Source organism: Rhinatrema bivittatum, chromosome 3 (assembly GCF_901001135.1).
Source record: "Rhinatrema bivittatum chromosome 3, aRhiBiv1.1, whole genome shotgun sequence".
NCBI lineage: Eukaryota > Metazoa > Chordata > Amphibia > Gymnophiona > Rhinatrematidae > Rhinatrema > Rhinatrema bivittatum.
This window is the reverse complement of record NC_042617.1, coordinates 374,783,852-374,805,973: the sequence shown is the minus strand read 5'-3', so window position 1 is coordinate 374,805,973 and position 22,122 is coordinate 374,783,852. Positions and strand designations below refer to the sequence as shown.

The 22,122-nt window shown below is 42.6% G+C and overlaps 1 protein-coding gene across 2 annotated transcripts in view; it reads left to right on the top strand.

The window, feature by feature from the left end:
- Window positions 1-22,122, top strand: part of BCKDHB (branched chain keto acid dehydrogenase E1 subunit beta) — a 624,159-nt gene that overhangs the window by 89,591 nt on the left and 512,446 nt on the right. For both annotated transcript variants that reach the window (XM_029595551.1, XM_029595552.1), the window contains exon 5: window positions 20,154-20,309. In XM_029595551.1, coding sequence (XP_029451411.1) covers window positions 20,154-20,309 — 156 coding nt within the window. The remainder of the gene's footprint in view (window positions 1-20,153; window positions 20,310-22,122) is intronic.

The window sequence follows — 22,122 nt, the reverse complement described above, 5'->3', positions numbered from 1 at the left end:
AATGCAATGTAAAATATTAGTGAAAATCGTTAGGTTTCTACAGAGTGATGAAGCAGGTTATCGAAAGGCCTTTTACTATATTAGCCTACATGAGAATTGTGGCCAGCAGGACAATGCTTCCTAATAATTTTGTTTTAACATTTTATTGCACATCGTTTTGATTTACCGTAATTTGGCTTGTATGGTGTAGCTATGTTTTCTTCTTTGTTGGAGCTTTACACCGTAGAAACTTTTTCTCCTGCAAGCTGAATCAAGGTCAAAGACCAGAATCCATTGATTCTATTTTGAGGTCATGGTTATCTATAAAAAAAATCTTTTTTTTTTTTTTTGTAAATAATTTTTTTGTTTGTTTGTTAGTAACCATACAAGTTGCTTTTGAAGGAAGAGCCGCCAAGAATGAGACTTATCATTGGGGAAAAAAGCTGGATTCTGTCAAACTTGCTAAAAGCACCTGATTGGGCCCCCTTTGTGAGGTCCAGGATCGCAGTTCACTGTGATCCCGGGTTACTTCAGCATTATTGTGGGCATCAGCGCTTGAAATGTAAGCTGTCAGGTTAACTGTCTAGTTCAACTCCTTTTTTTTATTTTTCACTAATCTGACTAAAGGTTTCCCAGATTTGTTTCCAAATCTGTAGAGTTTATGTAAAATATTGTATGGAAACATTTATTGGAGTGGTGAGTTTTTAAAGCTGCTCTGCCTGGTATTGATCTTTCCTTGCTCTCCCTGGATAAGCTTTGGGTGTTTCTCTTTATTAACTGAGGAATTCAGTTTGTTAGGTCCAGAATCATAAACTTCATTTATTCTCTCGGGGCAGTGTCTCCAAATGGGTTAGTTTGCACATATGTTGACAGGAATGACCCTCACTTGTAAGCCAGGGCATGTTGGATATGATCGGAATTTCTAAAATTTACTGCTTTCTGCCAAAGAGAACTTCCTTGTGGAGTTCATAGGATACAGTGTGCATAGGTAACGTATCAAGCTGCATTTGAAAGTTCTTTTCAATCAGACCAGTGGCACCTAGGACAACTGAGACTATTCTCTATCGTCTGCTACATGTTCTTGGTCTCTGATTGTATCCCAAGGTGTAGTATACCTTAGAGGAAAGGCAAGACAGGGGAAACATGATAGACACATTTAGATATCTCCAAGGCTTCCATGCACAGGAGTCTCTAGAATGAGGGTTCTTGGGATGCTAAGGAAATATTTCTTTAAAGAGAAGGTAGTGGATGCATGGAGCAGTCTCCCCATTGAAGTGGTGGAAACAAGGACAGTATCTGAATTCAAGAAAGGATGGGATAAACACAGAGGATCTCTGAGGGAGTGGTAGGGATTGTAAAGCTAAGTAGATGGTGTGGATGGGCAGACTAGGCCATATGGTCTCTCTTTGCCATCATGTTTCTGTGTTTCTAACTGAGGATCTTTTCTCCATATGTTCCACAGAACATATGGAGAAAGGGTAGAATGAGATACCATATAATTGTCAGAAAATCAAAACAATGGTTAATCCTCTAGTATTTGTTGTGAGAAAAAAATATTCTTTTTTTATCTGGTTTCTTTATCTGCCAAACATCAATCAAATCTAGTTCTCCGATACAAAATTAACATCTATATTTTCCCATTTTTTCTTAGTGTTGACTCCTGGAGTACAATCATATAAATAGTCTGCTATAATACTGTATTAAAATCTCCTAAAGAATCATCTGCTTATTAGTAAGTTTATACCAAAATAATAATAAATGATCCTTACAAGGAACTGTAAACAATTATACTAAGCAAAAAGTACAACTCTCAACACTGAAAAAAATATTACACGAATACAGAACTATACGTGGCAGCCCCTCCTGGTCTGGCCACAAAATGTCACTGTCCCTGATTTGTAACACTTTTAGTAAAGATCCATCCACAGCCCTCAGTGCCTCCCACTTGGAGAGTCTGGATTGGATGTTGGAAGACTAATTAGTCCATCCATTTTAGAATACCTGTGGGTTCAGTTTGAGGAAGCAGTCAAAGAGTAAGGATGTTTGTTTTACGCTCTAGTGAGGCCTCCCAGTGTCACCCAAAAGGAGCTTCTTTTAGAAGTGATACCTCACAGTGCACTTCCTGCCAGGGGGTCCTTCTAATTTACAGAGAGAGAGATTTTAAATCCTGATACCCTTTAGGGGCAAAAGGCTCTCACCAGGAGACCTGTGAGCTCACTCTAGATCCTAGGTGGGCACGTACCAGTGATGGATCCTGCTGTGAGAGACAGTGAAGGTAGAACATGTATCCAATTTAATTTTTAAAGTATTTTTTGGACTTGAGCAGAGTTGGGAGGTTTTTGGATCCCCTTTCCCCACCGAGATCTAGCCTGATCCCATAGACTTTTCCCAAAGAAAGGTCCCCCAGAAATAGCCATGAAAAACGGATGAAAGAATCACTAAGGAAGGAAGAACAAGAACAGGTAACCCTAACCTGATCTCAACACACAAATACCAAGGGACCAGGATGGGCTGGGTGTCCGAGCAGAAAACTGACCAAAGGTAGGATTTTTGTAGTAAAGTTGGGAACCCCTTCACTAGGATTCCCTCACAGCTGCTGGGTACGCTGCACCCATTAAAATCACCATGGGGCTACCTGGATACCTGAAAAAAGTACACCTACCTACCTAGAATCACACATGTACCAACATTCAGATGTAACTTGAATATTAATTATTTTATTTATTTAAAATTCATTTCTATACCACAGTATCACAAAGGTCAATGTGGTTTACAAACCAGTAAGTACATACATAAAAATTGTTAGAACTAACAATACGACACAGACATCACTGAGGTGATCATAGTGTCTGTGCACTCGGTGGTTTAACATGCCTACAAATATTATGGATAGATGGACTTTAATTTATGAGTATTAATCAGTAAACTTTTATTTATCACCCAGACCTGGTCCTGTCTGAGTTATTACAGCCTCTTACCTCATGGGAAGCACCAAAAGATTATATATACACTGGGAGACTTTCTACATCGTCTGGGTCATAAGCGAGAGCTTATCCCCAGATAAAGAATTCTCCCCAGGGATTGAGAGTCAAGTGTGGGACGTAACATGCTAATCTGAGCAGCCCATGAAGATATAAATTAGTTATGTACCCTAAGGAGCCACAATCCTCCAGAAAAGGGTTTACATATCTATCTAAAGGACCATCATATAATTTCAGGATCTGAAGCATATATCATGTACCCAACAAGTATTTAATCTTCTGTCCCAGACCCTATATTTTTTTTTTAATGTACTTAATGCCAAAGTGCGAACAGTTCTATGCATAGAATGTCAAGTGCAAAATGTACAAAAATCAAAACAAAACTTCTGCTTTCCAAAGCATGTGCATCCAAAAACACTATATGCTGCTTTGGCCAATGGAAACATTCGGGCAATAACCAATGCTAAGAAGATAACCAATGTAGACTTTTGTTGAAAGGACCTGTGTCAGGGATCCTTCACAACAAATATTTACAGCATACGTTAAACCAGCGATTCTCAACCATTGTGTCGCGACACCCCAGTGTGTCACCAAACACCGGCAGGTGTGTTACGTCTCCCGGTGTCCCACTGCCCCGTTGTACTTTCTTTCTCCCTTTTTCCAGCCCTCGCGGGCCAATTGGAAGCCTCCTTTCTTCCTACCCCCACTGCCCAATGGGAAGCCTCCTTCATTCTGCCTGAACCCGTGCAGGCCAATCGGAAGCCTCCTCCCTTCTACCTGCCAGTGGGAGTAGGAAGAAGGGAGGAAGCCTTTGATTGGCCGGTGAGGCAGGCATTGCATAGCCTGGGTGTAGTGGGAGGAATGGCAGTGTTGAACTCCGAAGCAAAGTTGCCATGGGAGTTCATCCCCGTGGCGGCAAAGAGGAAAACCTGACCTCAGTGAAGCAAGGCCGCCACAGGATCTCATCCCCGTGGCAATGAAGAGGAAAACCGACCCCGACCGAGGCCACCATGGGAGCCCATCCCCATGGCGGCGAAAAGGAAACCTGACCCTGACCGAGGCCACCATAGGCTCGCCGGAATAAAGCCGGGCGAAACTGGAGCCCATACCTGCAGTGAAGGAAGAAGAGGTTTTTGATGAGAATTTGTGGGTGTGGGTGTGAATGGATGCCTGGGTGAGAGCTTGTGTCTGTGGGTGTGAATGGGTGCCAAAGTGAGAACTTGTGTCTGAGGGTATGAATGAGTGCCAAAGTGAGAACTTGTGTCTGTGGGTGTGAATGGGTGCCTGGGTGAGAGCTTGTGTCTGTGGGTGTGAATGGGTGCCTGGGTGAGAGCTTGTGTCTGTGGGTGTGAATGGGTGCCTGGGTGAGAGCTTGTGTCTGTGGGTGTGAATGCATGCCTGGGTGAGAGCTGGTGTGAATGGGTGCTTGGGAGAGAGCTTGTGTGTGTGGGTGTGAATGGAAGCCTGAGTGAGAGCTTGTGGGTGTGAATGGGTGCCTGGGTGAGAGCTGGTGTGAATGGGTGTGAGAGCATTTGTGTGTGATTGAGAGCTTGTATAAGAGAGCACGTGTGTGATTGAGAGAGAGAGACTGGTCAGGGAGGTGATGTGTTTCTGTGTGAGAGAAAGAGACTGGTCAGGAATATGACTGGTGTGAGAGAGACCGAGACTGGTCATTGGGTCTAACTGTGTGTGTGTGTGTGTGTGAGAGTGAGTGAGTGAGTGGTTGTGGGCACTAAGGAAGTGGACTGTGAGGGCAGAGCTTCAGCATCCCTTGCTGCTTCTGGTGAGTGCTATTGGCCTGGAAGGGAAAGGAGTAGGAGAGTTGCTGGAGAGGGTAAGTAAAGGTGGCTTTTTAAATTTATTTTTCTTGATTGACTGCCATTTTAATTATTGGGTATTATGCGATGTCTGCTATTTTGAAAAATGTTATTGATATTTGGACATGTTTTAATAATTTTTATGAGTTTTTAATTATTGGATATTATTCTGTTCAGCAGCTGTTTTGTAACATTTATTAGTAAAGCTTTACAATTATTTCTGTGTGGGACTCTATAGCAGCTTGGCTTATTCTGTTTTCCCAATAGGAAATGTATTAGTGTTTAGGGCCTGGTTTAATAGTTATATTTCTTAGATAGAGTTGTTACTGTTTGAGTGTGTTCCATAATACAGGTATAACTTTGTACAGATTAGTTTGTGTGCATTATTGCAAATCCTGAGAGTTAGGTGCTATATTTATCTTTCCATTTCTCCAGGTTCGCACTGCATGCAGAGTGGCTTTTTTGTTTTTTCATTCCAGTTTTTGTCTCCATATGTATAATTTGTGTTTTTTTTGTACTTGGTGAAGGTCATTTCTGGGTGTGTGACCGAGGTGAGGTATTTTACTAGCATGTAGGCATTTGTATCAATCTTATTTGTTGTGTTTTCTCAATAGGATATGTATTAGTGGTAAATTACTGTCTTTTCATAAGGAAGGCTATAGTGCCTGGTAGTAAAGGGAGTTTGTTTTGCTTTTACTGAGATGTCATCAGAACCAGAATATCTTTTTTGTATGGCGAGTTGTACAGGGTAATGCCCTAGATCTGCTCTGCACTCCTTACTGGGGGTTGAGGGGATTCCTGTGGATGCAGAGTGCATGTTTACATTTAGCCCCGTGATGGTCACATGTTCAGTGTGTCACGCATGTGAGAACAATCTGTCAGGTGTGTCCCAGCCAAAAAAAGGTTGAGAACCACTGCATTAAATCATCTGTAGTAATAACCAGTGCTAATTGTTTACTGAAACAGAAAAGAAGCAGCAGAAATTTAAATTATAAGTCCACCTTTAATTGTTGATTGTGACTAATCAGATGACATTGGTCCTAAAAGAGACAATCAATGAGGTTCAATTCAAAATACTTTCCCCCAATAGGGAGATATTAATGAAAGTATAAAACAGCAAGAAATGAGGGAAGACATGAGAAAAAAATTTCATATATCTCTATATCTATATTGAGATATATAGACATGCAGGGCAACCAGGCTAAGCGCAGCCCAACCTAATTACACCAATAGACTTTTCAGGAGTAAATCTAAGGAAAATTTGTTTAAAACAGGCAACATCTAATACAAAATATGTCACAGTCTAAAGATATAGTAATCTATTAAAATGTAAACATAAAAATTAATGTGCTGGATACATGACTGTTTATTAAATGGTATACCAGTCTGAAAGCACATTTTTATAAATGGACCACAGTAGATCTTGTAGGGAGACTTAATTCTGGGAATAAAATCCTGAATGCACTGGGAATGTATGCTGTTCTCGCCAAAGATGTTATCACCAGGGAGTGAGCCTCCAAGAATTTATTTATGTACACCGCACTTCATTACATGCTCCTAAGCTTGCAACATCAGAGCGTAATAAAAACAATATAAACTCACACATTATGCCTTAGTCTTCACACCTACCCCCTGCCAATCAGTTGAAAGGGAGTTAAAAGCCATGCTTTGACCAAATTATGAAATTTCATATAATCTGCTTCAGTTCTCACTTCCGGTGATAGTCCATTCCATAGCACAGGCCCATAATAACCGAAAGCTATATGACAAGTAACTGTCAACTTTAAGACTTCTAAAGCTGGGACCTAGCAATGCTGATTGTGAGGGCCGCAATGCCCATACAGACTCATACTTTTTCAGTACCTGCGCCAAATATTTAGGCTGTCCTTGATGTACATATTTGAAAATCTTGGTATCTGCTGGGTACTTGTGACCTGGACTGGTGACTGCTGCAAACAGAATGGTGAGCTTGATGAACTTCTTGGTCTGAACCAGCAGGGTACATCCTATGTTCTTAAGCATTTATTATTTATTTATTTATTTATTTATTTATTTATTTATTTAACATTTTTATATACCGGAATTCATGTAGCAAAGTTACATATCAATTCGGTTTACATTATAACTTTAAACAGGCATGACCAAAAGCAGTGCAATTACATCGAACAGGAGATTAAACATGGGTCAAGTAAACTGGGGTTAAATAAATAACAAACAAATAATAAAGAATATATTATTATAACTTAAAAACAACATAATCGAATTATATAGCTGTATGCTTTTAAAGAAAGACGTATCACGGGGATCATATAGTGTAATCATGTTTCACTAACACTTTTTTCATAAATGAACCACCAGTCCATTGTTCAATTGAATAGAGATGAACTTAATTAATCACAAGGAAGGTTCTCATTCATATCTATTCATTGATGTCTCTGTAGAAACGTGTACCCTAGACCTGATCATAGGTAGGGTAATTTTATAACTGGCCACTTAAGGCTAAAAGTCTTAAGTTTGCTTTGAAAATTAGTGTGTATAAGCAGAATGCAGTGTGTTAGCAGGTGTAAATATGTGTGAGTAGAGGAGCCAAGATGGCCGACTGAAGGAGAGACACGGAGGAGGCTCTCTGCTTGCTGCTGGATTTTGTATACCTCATTACAGCGGCTGATCTGAAAGCATGCCGCATACCAGGCGCAAAGGGAAACTCAGGGAAGCTGCCTCAATCTCTTCCCCGGCTGGCATGATACAGCACAAAATAGAGAGTTTCTTCTCTGCTGACCCCGGAAGAGCTCCAGTTGGAAACGTTTTGACTCCTGCCTCGGAGCTAATGGCGGTGTCTCTAGCTTCGTCCATCTCATTGAGCCCTGGAGCGCCGATAACTCCTTCCCCTCCCGGTAACGAACTGTCCTTTGCAGTGAAACATTCCGAGGAAGGTCCAATAACAGGACTTTTACCCTCGGAGATTGAGGAGGTGACTCATTGGACTAGTTGGTGGACCCCGAAGCAAGTGGGGAAACTAACAACATTTTCCACAATATGAGCCATCCTACTTTGGGGAGGAAGGAAGGACGCCAAGAGTTGGTGATGGCGTCGACTCCTCGGGAAGAAGGAGGAATCGCCAGTGGACACAGTGATGTGGGGATCCCTGGTGTTATAAGCTTGGTATGTACTATTCCCATTAAGAAAATTGAGAAACCCTCAGTAGTCACGCTGGACTCAGTTTGGACAACTATTATGTCTTTGGAACAGTCAATCTCCTCCTTGATAACTGTGGTAGCTGATATTAACAGACGTTCACAATTATTGGACCAACAAGTATTATTACATTCTGTTAAATTGGAAGAAATTGGAACTAATGCAAGTAAAGAAGGTGTAAACTGAGCTTATACAAGGTGAAATGGCACAGACAAGGAAATTAAAGTCCTGGGGGAATTCTGCGCTACTGCGGAGCGCAGAATTTGTGCAGAATTCCCCTCCTGTGCAGAAAATAGCAGAGGAGATCACGGCAAAGATGGAAGGCCCCCGTGTGTCGCGAATGGCGTTCCCGGGCCTTCATCTTCGCTGCGAACGGAGCGTGTCCTGCGGCACACGGGGGCCTTCATCTTCGCTGCGAATGGAGTGCGGCTCATGTAGGACGCACTCCGTTCGCGGCATGCCATTGAGAGAAAATGTGTGCGTGAGAGAGGGGAGAGTGAGAGAGAGCATGGGAGGTAAGGGGGAGGGGGGGGGTTTGCCGGTGAGGGAGAATGTGTGTGTGAGAGAGCATGGTTGATAAGAGGAGGGATGCTTGAGTGTGGGTTTCAGAGTGGGAGCCTATATGAGGGGAGGGTGAGAGAGAGCAGGAGGGTGTGAGAGAGAGCATGTGAGGTAAGAGAGGGGTGTGGGGGGATGCTTGAGTGTGGGTTTCAGAGAGGGAGCCTATATGAGGGGAAGGGTGTGGGGGAGGGGAGGGTGTGAGAGAGAGCATGGGAGGTAAGGGGGGGGGGTGGGTGGATGCTTGAGTGTGGGTTTCAGAGAGAGAGGGAGCCTATATGAGGAGATTGTATGTGTGTGAGAGATTGGGAGCTCATGTGTATGAAAAAGGGATTGTGTGTATGAGAGGGTGCTAGTCTGTGTGAAGGGATTGTGTATGTGAGACAGAGCCTGTGTGAAGGGGTGCATGAGAGAGAGACATAGGTAGCCTGTGTGAGGATGTATGTGTGAAAGAGAAAGGGAGCTTGTGTGGGTGTGTATGCAAGAGAGAGGGACCCTGTATGAGGGTTTGTGAATGTGATTAGAGAGAAGGGAGTCTGTGTGTGAGAGAGGGAGGGACAGAGGGAGTCTGTGTGAGGGGCGGTTCTGAGAACAGGGTCAAACTCTGGGACTGGCAATAGAGTGGAAGGGGTTGAGCCTAGAGGTGGAGGGGGAGATGCTGGCAGGTGGAGGAGTTGGGGCCTGAGAGGGCAAAGTGGCCAGGGGAGTAGGGAGAGCGAATGGAAGGGACACTCTTACAGTGAATTTCTAGGGAAATTCTGCTCAAAATATTTAAAATTCTACACCTGTAAGTAATAACTTTTTTCTGTATTAATTTAAAATGTAATTACTTAAAGACTGTTGGCAACTAACAAAACAATGTGTCAATGTGGGTATTTATTTTCAGGCGATAGTTGATATAACACTAAAAAAGTATAACTATCTCCCCTGATTATTTTCAAAAAATCATCAAGGAAAGACTCTTAGAAAAATGTATTTGTGTAATGACCTTCATATATGGTATCATCGTAAAATGTGCTATGTAGAAAACACAGTATTTTAACTCTGCCGTGTTGTATAATCATGGATCATTATAGTTTTTGTGATAATCGTTGTGCAACCAATGTGCCGGAGTAAAATTAGTTGTGAAACTGAATTCCCAATAAATTATAATTTTTAAAATCTCCCCAAATGTATTATTCTTCAAAATTCTTAACTGTTTCTGAATGCATTGGCACATTATTCTCCATATATGAAATTCTTCCACAATAGGGTGGTGCTGTGCACCCACCCCAAGTTTATGCTAAAAGTGGTGTCAGCTTTTCATATAAATCAAGCCATTATGTTACCTAAGGTCTTTCTAAGGATGCACATATGAAGGGGAAAAAGTCCTTCATTCATTGGACTGTAAAAGAGTTTTGGTTTACTATAGAAAGAGAACTTAGCAAGACCATCAAGTCTTATGATCCTAACTGTGTTGTGAGTGGATGGGCGCTTGAGAGCATGAGCCCCTGTGCCGCGATGCGACCAACAAAACCCCGGGGCTGGCCTTGATGCACACCGCTGGCAGGCGAGCACATCCAGGCATGGGCTGACTGGAACAGGAAAACGCTTAACTTGGAATAGGGACCCTTGGATGTCCAAGATGCTCCAGAAACTGAGAACCAGTAGCCCTCCAGCCACTCCAAAAGCCCTTTCGGACTGCCGCTTAGAAGCAGTTTGAGCATGAGGGAAGATGGAGGCAGAGGACAAGCCACTGGAGACAGGAACATAGCAGGACAGAACAAGATGAGGGGCTCAGGTTTAGGACAAGACGGGTGACTGGAACAAGAACTCTGGAGACCAGGAACTTCAGAACTCAGGAAGTTCAGAACTCAGGAACTCAGAACTTGGACTTGGAACTCGGAAGAGGCTCTGAAGACTTGGACTGAAGACTTGGATGCAGGCATGAAGACTTGGACACAGGAAGCAGGAGACCAGGAACAGAAGACTATACAAAACAGGAGACCTTGAAGGACCGGTAACTTTGTGAAGGCCTGGAGAAAAGACTGAAGAGCCTTTTTATAGGGCTGGCTGGAGATGACATCATCAGGAGGTGCTGTGGCTTTTCCTGCCATAAGGCCTTTAAATCTAAGGCTATGGTGTGCATACCTAAGGAGAATACTGGCAGGATCAGGGATGGAAGTCGGCGGCCCTCAGGCCACGGAAACCAGGAAGGAGCGTCGACATGGCTGCAGTCAGCTGTGTTCCAGGTCATAAGGATGGCAGAGGTGGCATCTAACCATGTGGCGGCAATGGTGGTGTTTCAGTGCCACAGGGGAACAGCAGTGGGTTTGCTCCTGCCGCGGGAAATGGCAGCAAGGCCGAGGTGGCATTAATGGGGGCAGTGCCCCAGGGCTGCGTCAGCAGAAGACCACAAAAGGAGTGGAGCCAGCGTCTGGCCAAGGTGAGTGAGGCTGCTCGCGGGGCTCTCCTGTGAGTGGTTTCACAGTAACTGTCTGGGCATAGCAATTACCAAGCACACTGTCTAACTGATGCGCATACTGATTCAAGCATTATGCTTTCTCTGGCCTCCAGGTTAGACTTCATTAATGCTCATTAAGTGATAGCTATGGCTGCATCCGTGGCTCACCTATGAGCCATTTCTATTGAGGATATCTGCAAAGATGCAGCTTGGAATGTGAAGGTGTGCACTGATGATCATTACAGTCTGGACAGTCTATCAAGTCATGCCAGTAAGTTTGGGCAAGCAGTTTTGTGTAGCTTGTTCACCCAATAGTCTACTCTTCCATGGTGGGGTCTGGGTTGCTTTTTTGGTAAGTGCTCCTCTGCAACTCTCAGCTTGGGACTCCTTGAATGCCATGGTTAATTCAGCCCTGCTTGTTGATGGAAAAAGCAAGTTTGCTTACCGTAAATGGTATTCTCTGTAGACACTAGGATGAATTAGCCATCTTTAATATCCACCTGTGTCCCTGTTGAGTGGACTAACTAGCTAAAGCTTATCTCTAAAATTGACTGAAGGGCTCATTAGGAAATGCTTGAGTGGGAACTCCTGCACCTGCTTAGTAGAGCACAAGCTCTATGAGCTAAGAGAGAAGGGTCTTTATGGCACTATCGGACTGCATCACCCCACATTTCATTACTAATTCATCCTGCTGTCTACGGATGCATTATGTTTATAGTAATCAACTTGCTTTATGCGTATAAAACCATATTTTACATATTTTAATACTTTTGAAAATCAAGCCCTGAATGTATCATCAATAACTATCAGCTGTTCCTGTAACACCCACCATTCAGTTTCAATATCCAGACACCTGGTGTAACTGTGTTCAAGTAATATATCCATTCTTGCTCTTTAACTCTCGATGTTCACAGTCTCTTCCATACCATTGTGCTTTGATCTGTTCTATTGCAAAGCATCTTAAATTATTGAACAAATGTTTTGCAGAGCAGTGCACTACCAAGAGAACACTCATCTTTTTTGTCTAGAAATAGCTTTGATGTTTAGTCATCTGGGTCTTTTCTTTTGTTTTGGACTCATTTGAGTATCCAGCTCATTCAGAACAAGGGCTAGGATGAAGGAGCCATGAGTCTTCATTCACAAGTCCCTGAAGATTTGTTCCCTATTTTATATTTCTTACGAACTTACTTTAGACTAATCATTGCTGAGGTAACTTCTTCTAGATACCTACAATTATGGACCCTAAATCCAGCCACTAAGTATTGCTATTGCATGACTACTGATTCCTTTCTACTTCAGGGAATCAGCTGTGAATGCTGTGTCTGCAGGATCCCTATCCCCAGCCATACTGGGGAGCAGAAGACTGGATATTAAACTGGGGACTTCCATATTGTTGGGCTGGCCTGATCATCCAGCTCTTAAACATACATTTTGTTTTGCCTAAATTTAAAAGTGGACACAGGCACATGGCCACATAGATAACACATGGAGGTGCAATCTGTCAAATTCCATAATTTATACTCTCCTGAGTATTTGGATGCTGAAATTCTTTCAGTGACCTTGTAAACTCTCAGATGATGAAGAAACCACACAGATAGTGACCCCCAAGAATGATCAATTGAGTGGTCACCCACGAAAGAATCTGCCAGTTTGATGCAGCTGAAATAATGAGTGATGTTGAAGGCTCTCAGTTTCAGAAAGGAATAAGTGGGACCTGAGTAACAGGAAGGAGGAACCACAAAAGTGTTGATTCAAGTATTTATTTATTTCTTGTGGATTTATCAAAGTAAAGCATATTCTCTGTCTGATTCCTATTATTTCACAAGTGCTTCAGTAAAGGCCGTATGTAGGCTCAGCAGTCAGATGACCCTCTGATTCTTTTAAATACACTTGGTGATTGACACATTTAACGCCGTGGGCCCTAAAGGATATCCTCCCCTCCCCTGACAAAAAATCCACCGACATGAGTTTGAAGAGAGTGGAATGTTACTGTGTATGTAACTCAGCCCTGATGTTTCTTGGGACTCAGCCCTGATGTTTCTTGGGACTGACTCTACGAATCTAAAAGTATTCCTCGACTTCAGGGTTACATAAGGTTTAATTTTCTGAAGAGATAACTTGGAAGTTAGATTTAGGGGCTGCTTGGCGCATGTGTAAAATGTGTTTCCTTTTCTTCCTGCTAGACCAGTCATCACATATAGGATTTCCCTCCTTCACTGCTGACATAGAGGACACACCTCTTTTATGACCTCACTTTGGGCTATAAGGGAGGCGTGGTCCTGGTCCTATCCCAGTAGTCTCTATCTCTGGCAATTACAGACATGTAAGGATGAGAACCTGGGCATGGCCTCGGCCTGGTTGAGTCATTGTTGCTCTTGGGATAACAACCTCTAGGGGTTGATTTTCCCAGTGGGAGCATTTCTCCCAGGGTCTTCCCTGTTTGAGCTCTGGGTAGTTATCCTTTACTCTTACGGGTCCTTGGAGTTCCCAGAGAAACAGTTTTTGGATCTTATAGGAACCTTGTATCCCTTAAAATGGAAAAAAAAAAGGGCCAGCATGACTGCTCTCTCTTTCTTCCTTTCTTCTCCCCACCTGTCCTTTTGCTTCTTGGTGGAAGCTCTAAAAAAAAAATAAAAAATGCCTAAGCTAGCAAGCTCAATGAGCAGAAGTAGGAGGAACCCAGGACTGCATGAGCAGCTGGCAGAGGATTTCCAAAGATGGTGAGTAGTAGCTGTGTGTTTGTTGCTTGAAGGAGGGAAGCCTATTGCTGGGAACATTGTTTCAGTGACTATGCTGAGAATTGAAAGCATTCTCAGTTTGTAGTGGCAAAGTTGAGAGAGGGCAAGAGCAGGAATCACTCATTTATCACAGGGGAAGGGACGTTTACTCAAAGTGGTAGCATCTGCTTTCTTTCCTGTGGGCTGTCAGGGATTTTACAGCTATGCACAGAGGAAATGTTATAGGCCTGAATGTTATAGGCTTCTTCTGCCTGGTCTGTGAAGGGGAGCCAGTTAGAAAGATGCAGGAAGACCACTGGAGCTCAGCCACTCAGCCAAGGGAAGAGCAATTGAAAACAGATTCTGTGATTGAGCCAGGACAGCTGCCGTTTGATCAAGGCTGCCCTGGTCCTGTGTGGGTTGGAGTGAACCCTCCTTCCTTTGAAGCCATGCTGGATGGTAGCACTGGTGGGGGGAACCCTGGTGGTGGTGGTGGTGGTGGTGGGGGGGGGGGTGGCTCACCCTCTTGAAGAATCCAAGACTGCACTAAAGGCCTCTGGCAGGAATCTATTTCTATAGACTCTATTATGAATAAAGCATCTATGGTCATGCAGAACCAAGGGACAGTTTTTGCTCCCTAGCTGCAGCATCCAAGAAGCCTAGGGAAGGCTCATAACCTCCCCCTAAGGAGCATTTGAGCACCCATGCCTCTAGGAAAGCCTCATGGTCTGGTTCCAGGGCTCTCCAGAGGATTCAGAGGAAGAAGGGGAGTTCTCGGAGGAGGACAATGTATCATACTTGGTCTCATATTCCCAATTGTTAAATTTACAGCATGCTACACCAATACCTTTTAAGTCAGATGTAACCTCAGCTTTGAAGTCTACAAACCTTGAAGATGTAACCGTTAGTTCTTGTAGATTTAAACATTATTCTGAAGATGTAAACTTAGATTTTGAAGACTGTAATCTGTAAGCATTTGTATTTATTGTAAGAATTTGTATTTATTATTTAGCTATTTACATTGATCTGTTACCACTTGGTCCTGTTCTCTCCTTTACCTCAAGTTCTAAGTTCATACAAAGTTAGCCTTGTTGTTTTATACCCACTTGTTTGATGTAATTTTCCAATATTGGTTCTGTGTAAACCGAAGTGGTATGTACTAGTACATGAACTCCGGTATATAAAAGCCTTTAAATAAATAAATAAATAAATAAATACTCCACTTATTTCAGAAAGAGGAGCTGGTGGCCTTTATTTCTTGTGTGGTTGAGGCATTGGGGATGTCAGATGCTTCCACTAAAGAACAAGTTGAGGGGATCTATTTTCCAGGGCATTAGAAAGCCACCAAGGGTGTTCCCATTGCACAGAGCTCTCAGGCATATGACTGTGCCAGATTGGAGCACCCTATATGGGGGAGGGGTTAAAAGGGGGGAAGAGCTTTGAGTAAGATGTAAGTGCTACTGGACGAAAAGTACAGCCTCTTGAGAATCCCTCATGTTGATGCACAGGTTGCATCAGTCACACAGAAGACAACCATTTCTGTAGAAGGAAAGGTCAGTGCTGAAGGATCCCCAAGATAGGAAAATAAAGGCAACTGTTAAACATGCCTTTAAACAAATGCAATATCCCTGCAAGCCTCCATTCGTGGGGGCTCTATGGCTCCCAGACAACCCAAAATTAACATGCCTGGAATCAGCCATAACATTTTTGGCTGATGATATGTAAGACCTAGTGAGGACTTTGGCCTCAGGAGTAGGAGCCAGAAGACTTCTATGGCTGCACTGCTGAGCAGCACACTTGGTGTGAAAGTTATGCCTTTGGAAATGATCTTTCAAATGTAATCTCCTTTTTGATAATTTAGAAAATCTGGTAAAAGACCTAGGGTAATCAAAACCTCAGAGACTACTTAAGAATAGAACTGACACAGAAGCATGGAGTTTCAGGGCTCTACACTTCTGAGATTGGTGAAGGTATAAAATCGCAAAACAACCCCCATTGGTCGCTTGAAGTAGGGGCTAGTCTTTTTTGGGGGCAATAAAAGCAAATGTAGAGATGTCTGTTGCTGCAAGTGGCAACCATTCAGCACAGTAACACCCAACGGATACCCCTAGAGGAAGTCCAAGTGGGAGGGCACCTGCTGAGGTACTACATAGAGTGGATCTGAATTGCTTCAGACCAATAGGTGCTGGACATAGTGCAAAAGGGAAATGCTTCTAAATGAACAAAACCTATCCCAGAGATCTTTGTAATCTCCCCCTGTGTCTCAAGAGCATTAATGAAATTGCAATGCCTACAAGCAATCATACCAGTACCCTTGCAAGAGAGGGGTCACAGCATTTATTTGATTTATTTTGTGGTTCCAAAAAAGAGGGAGCTTTCTGCCCAGTGTTGGGCATCAGATGAGTCAACAGATATTTGCTTATACCCCATTTTTTAACAGAGACTCTGATTAGTAATAGCATCAGTAAGACCAGGAGAATATCATTGTTGACCTCACATACCCATCCGACAGTCTCACCAGAATCTACTGAAGTTCTGTGTATTGGGTGAGCATTTTCAGTTTCAAGGTCTGCCCCTCTGGCAACAGCCCCCAGTATCTTTACCAAGGTCATGACGACAGTAGCAGCAGCCTTACACGTATAGGGCATTATGGTGCACCCATATTTGGACGATTGGCTTATAAGAGCCAGGTTAGCTCAGAAGGGCAGATAAGCCGATGAAGCAGTGCTGCAACTCTTTAACTGTTAGGCTGGGTGATAAACTTCTCAAAGATCAGTCTAGATCCGTCACAGACATGGAGTTTCTGGGGGACTCAATCGACACAGAACAGGGGTGAGAGTTTGGACATTCTAATGGAATTCAGGAACAAATAGACCAGGTATTAAAGTATTAGGCTCAGAAGGCTCCCGGAATGAGGGACTATCTCCATTTTCTAGGTCTTATGGCATCAACGCTGAACCTGGTCCATGGATCAGAGCCCATGTGTGGCCTCTTCCAAAAGGTGCTGCTTGTGCATTGGTTACCTGCCTCCTAGGACTACCAATGCCGGCTTCCATTCCCCTTAGGGGTCAGGAGCAGCCTGGATTGGTGGGCACAATCTTTAAACCTCAAGAAGAGAATAGCTCTGTAACTCCCAGTCTTGGTTGGTGGTCACAATGGATGCCTGCCTGAGGGGGTGGGTGCTTGTTGCCAGGGACAGCTGGCCCAAGGGCCTGGACAGGTTAGGAAGCAGCTTATTCAATAAACGGGTTGGAAACAAGAGCAATCAGACTGGCCTTGTGACACATCCTTCCCCTAGTAAGAGAGAAGGCAGTCAGGGTTCAGTCAGACAATGCTTCGGCAGTAGTTTATATCAACAGACAAGAAGACACTGCAAAACTTTATTAGTGAAGGAGGAAGCCTGGATAGTAGAGTGGGCAGAGAAGCATCTTCTACAGCTTTCAGAATCTTACATATCAGGAAAGAAAAACCTGCAAATCAACTCCCTCAGCAGGAACAGGTTGGATATAGGAGAATAGATATTGGGGTCTGAGGCTTTTCAAAGGATAGTGACCCGCCGGGGGCCTTTCTGCGCTGACCAAATGGTGACATGTGCAGATGCCAGTGCTGACACATTTTTCAGCCAGAGAGTGGAGCTGGAATCCAGGGGAATAGATGCATTCTCATGCCCATGGCCAAGGATCAGCCTTTTATATGTCTTCCTAACATGGTCACTAATAAGCAAGACAATAAAGAAGGTCATCCTAATAGTTTCAGACTGCCAAAGCTGCTGGATGTAGCCCCTGCTGGCTGTACCCAAAGAGTGGGGTCTTCTTTGGCAGGGTCTGTACCACTGGAAGGCACATCTCCTTTCTCTTCTATGGCTTAGCCCTTGAGAGGGCGCACCAGTGTAAGAGGAGGATACTGTGCCTCTGTAATCTCAACTATGTTAAAGGTACGGAAGTTTTCAAAGGTTTCCACCCTCCTGTGGCCTATGTCAGGGTTTGGTGAATGTTTGAGAACTTTTGTGCCAAGCAGGACCATTCTCCTTGGAGAGTGGATATCTCACAAATATTAGATTTCCTGTGAGTAAATCTGGACAAAGGAATAACTTTCAGGTCCAGGTTGCAGCCATTGCATGTTATAGTGGCTGAATTAAAGGCACCTTTATAGCAGCGCACCTGAACATAAGGCATTTTCTTAAAGGGGTAGTACGCATCAGGTCACCGTTCTGCTCAGTGGTACCCCGGTGAGACTTCAATCTGGTGCTAAGAGCCTTAGTCACGCTGCCCTTTGAGCTGCTAAAGCAGGCATCTGTTAAGGACTTGTCACTGAAGGCTTCTTTCCTGGTGGCAATCTGCTCAGCCAGGCGCATCTGAGAGCTGAAGGCCCTATCGTTCAGAGATCCTTACTTAGTATTTTCGCAGGATGCAGTCATCTTGTGCCCAGTTCCGTCGTTATCAAAGGTGATCTCAGCATTTCATAAAAATCAGGTGGTATCCCATCCAGCCTTCAATAATGAGGACAGGAGTCTATGTCTATAAGTCATATGTCTGATTTTGTTGAGTTATATGAAGGTGGCCAATGCCTTTAGGCTATTTTTCTTGTTTGGTGGTGCCTGGAAGGAGGAGGCAGCCTTCAAGGATTAGGATTAGGGAAAGATTGGGATTAGGGAAGCAATTGCACCGGTTTACTTACTATCAGGTAAACAGACTCCGACAGCACTCTGGACTCATTCTATAAAGGCACACGCATTATCTTGGGCCGAAGCAGCCTCATCCCCCACAGAGGACATTTGTAAGGCAGCTACCTGGTCATCCTTGTATTCTTTTGTTAAACATTATTGGTTGGACATACAGGCCAAAGCAGATGCCTTTGGGACAGGAATTATCAAGGCAGCCCTGTCTTCCTCCCACCTCAGTTTAACTCCCATATATGACTGGTCTGGCAGGAAGAAAAGGAAGGTTAGATTATTCTTACCTGATAATTTTCTTTCCTTGGGTCCTGCTAGACCAGTCCAGAACCTACACAGGGTGGGGGGGTGGATCAATCATAAGACATATTTCCTATATCCCAAAAGGTGCCTGTTCTTTCTTTTGTTACTTGTGCCTCTTGCTCACTGAGAACAGTCTTTTGGGCCCTATGATGTTTTTACTGGTGAAAATGCTCTGGCGGTAGACTACTGGAATTGGACCAGGACCATACCTCTCTTATAGCCCAGAGTGAGGTCATAAAAAGAGGTATGTCCTCTATTGCCATCAGCTATGGAGGAGGAAAATCCTGTTTGTGATGACTGGACTAGCAGGACTCGAGGAAAGAAAATTATCGGATTTGAATAATTTAACCTTTTTAGCTACTTGCTATTTTGTAGAGGCTTTAAATCAGTGGTCCCCAAACCTGTCCTGGAGGGCCACCAACCAGTCGGGTTTTTGGGATATCCACAGTGAATATGCATGAGAGAAAATTTGCATGTTATGGAGGCAGTGCATGCAAATTTTCTCTCATGCATATTCATTGAGGATATCCCAAAAGCCCGACTGGCTGGTGGACCTCCAGGACAGGTTTGGGGACCACTGCTTTAAATGGCAGAACATTTGTGGGTGAACAAAATACTTTAAAGCCATGTCTTCTTGTTAGAATTCTCAATAAATCTTTATTCTTCTTTGATTTCCTCCTAGTATACAAGGGAGTTGTATGGAATCCTGAGTAAATCTTAAATTATTATGTCTTGGGAATTCTCAGATTTACTGCAAAACCCAAAATATGAAGCACTTGAATTATTTATTTATTTATTTAACATTTTTCTATACTGACCTTCATGAAGGGATTCATATCAAACCGGTTTACATGGAACTTAGGGACTAACTAAATAACCAAATAACAAGAAGGCCAAAGCAAAGTTACATAACAATTAAGCAAAATATGAAAATGTATGGTGAAATAGTAATTTCCTACGTAGAAATAACTTTTGCTTTCAGTTATTCTTTAAAAAAAAAATAAATCAGAAAAGCAAGGAATATATTTACCATTTGAGAAGCATTTTATAACATGGCTTAGTATAATCTCTTTTGGCACAAGATTCTTTGGTCAAGGGATTGGATATGATTATGCATAACCTAAAGAGTGCCATAGAAGCAATTGGTTTTTGTACTGCTTTTAGTCTCTGTAGTTTGCACTTGTTGATTCAATGCTGTTGATGTTTGCATGTCAGATTTATAATATAAAGTAGAAAGTATTCCGCTATATATACAGGCGGTGGGGGATTTATATAAATATAAGAACGATGACCATCATACAATGCCCTTTACAGCTTGTGGCTTGCGTAAAGCCTTTTAGAGCGCCGGGCTTTTCTAATCATAGGTCTCGTTCTTATGTGCGTAGTTCAAAATTCCCCTATCTGGGCTATAACAATGCACTTAACTTTGGAGTGAATCTTTCACGATGCAGCAATTCTTGATACTTCCTTGTCTTTATCCATTTTCAGATTGTCAACGAAGCAGCTAAGTATCGGTACCGATCTGGCAATCTCTTTAATTGTGGAAGTCTTACCATTAGAGCTCCATGGGGCTGTGTGGGTCATGGTGCACTATATCATTCTCAGAGTCCAGAAGCGTTTTTTGCTCATTGTCCAGGAATTAAGGTACAGTATCCCTTTATGCTTTTATTTGAAATTTTATGGCTGTTGTATACAATAATGATTCTCAGCCAGTGGGTTGGGACCCAAATATGGGTCTCGGAGGAAGATCAAGTAGTCAATGAGATGATGCTTTATTTCTGTAATTAAGAACAGAGTTCAACACTTGTGGGCAGAAGTTTGTTGATGCTTTCTTAAAATTGCAGTAAATTGTAATTGCTATTCGTGCATTTTTCTGAAAATGAAGTGCGTTTTGAGTTTGGACACAACTAGTGTTAGAAGTGGAGAAAAATTCTTAAATTTCTGGAATGATTAAATTTTGTGATGGGCCTTTTGATTATCTCATAGCGCTTAAAGCGGTTTCCAAAAGGAGAAAGATTGAAAACCACTGATATACATTACAAACATAAGTATTTACAACAGTAACTACTGTATAATATAGGCAAACATTCCTATGATAAACCCATAAAGTTTATCATTGCAAAATAAGTACTTATAATTGAATGCTATTAACCACAAAAGCAAGTAGTGTGCTGAAATTTTCATATAAAGTAAGATGATCATGTTTTTATAGAGCAGAAATAATCAGTTTTATTTATAGTCTTGCATTGGTGCCAGTACAGCAGCAGTATTGAACAGTTTATAGATAATGTAGTTGATGTGCCAGACAAAATTACTAAGTTCTCAGGACTTTTTAAAATATTTTACATTTAGTAGATATTTTCAGCAAATATATAGAAACCCAAAATCTGTAGTAGAGCAATGCATTACTATAAGTGTAATTTTCAAGAGAGGATAGAAAAATGAGGAAACAACTGAGAGGAAATATATTAAGTCTATATTTCACTCCAAGTAATCAAAAATAATATTTTTATTTTAATACGTAATAGCCCTCAAAATGTAATGGAAATTTGAGACTAGAAATAAAAATTGCATGAAACCAAGCATGACATCAGTGTAAAAATAGCACCCTGGGCAAGGGTTGCTGTTGATGCCTCCCATCCTCAAACCTCCCTACCCCTCTGCCATATCACATATTCTCTCCAGCTAGCTGCACAGCCCCAATAGCCACCCCCACTTTGAGTCAAATTGGGCCGCCATTCGCTAGTTTAGGGAGCATGCTGGCATGTCCAGCGGGTGGAGGTCAAGTGAGGATAAGGAAGGAGGCTGTGCGGTGGTATACTGGAAGCTTGGTTGTCCTCTATAACTACCTCAAAACCAAGTATGCAGTCTGACTTTTTTTTTAATCTTCATAATTATTTGAATATGTGAAACTTTGCAGTATTAAACTGTTTTTTCTGTACAGCTTTTATTGTTTAAAATTGTGTGTTTAATAAGTGGTAACTGTGCTGCTCTACAATTTAAATGCACCAAGTGCCAATTTCAAGGGAGGTAGGGGTGAGGACAGTGTTTGTCAACTATAAAACATCTCCCAATCCATCTCTTTGATAACCATTCAGGAAGAACTTATGTAACATTTACAAATGCATATTTTCCTAGCGTGTAGACAGATGGACTCAGGACCAGTGGGTTTATGATCCCCTGCCAGCAGATGGAGACAGAGCAAGATGACGTCACAGTGTATATAGCTCTGCAGTGACCCCAACCTGCCAATATTCTCTTCAAAAACAACTGTGGACAGACTAGCAAAAACCTTGATTAAAAACAGATAACCAGAACTGTACTCAACCAACCATAAACACTGAACTCACGTTAGAATTTAGGTACCCCAAGCTTTCTTTCTTGTTCTGTTGGGTCTTTCTTATGTACAACACACAGTTGTTCTCCAGCAGTGCTTGCTACTTCTGACTCAATGACC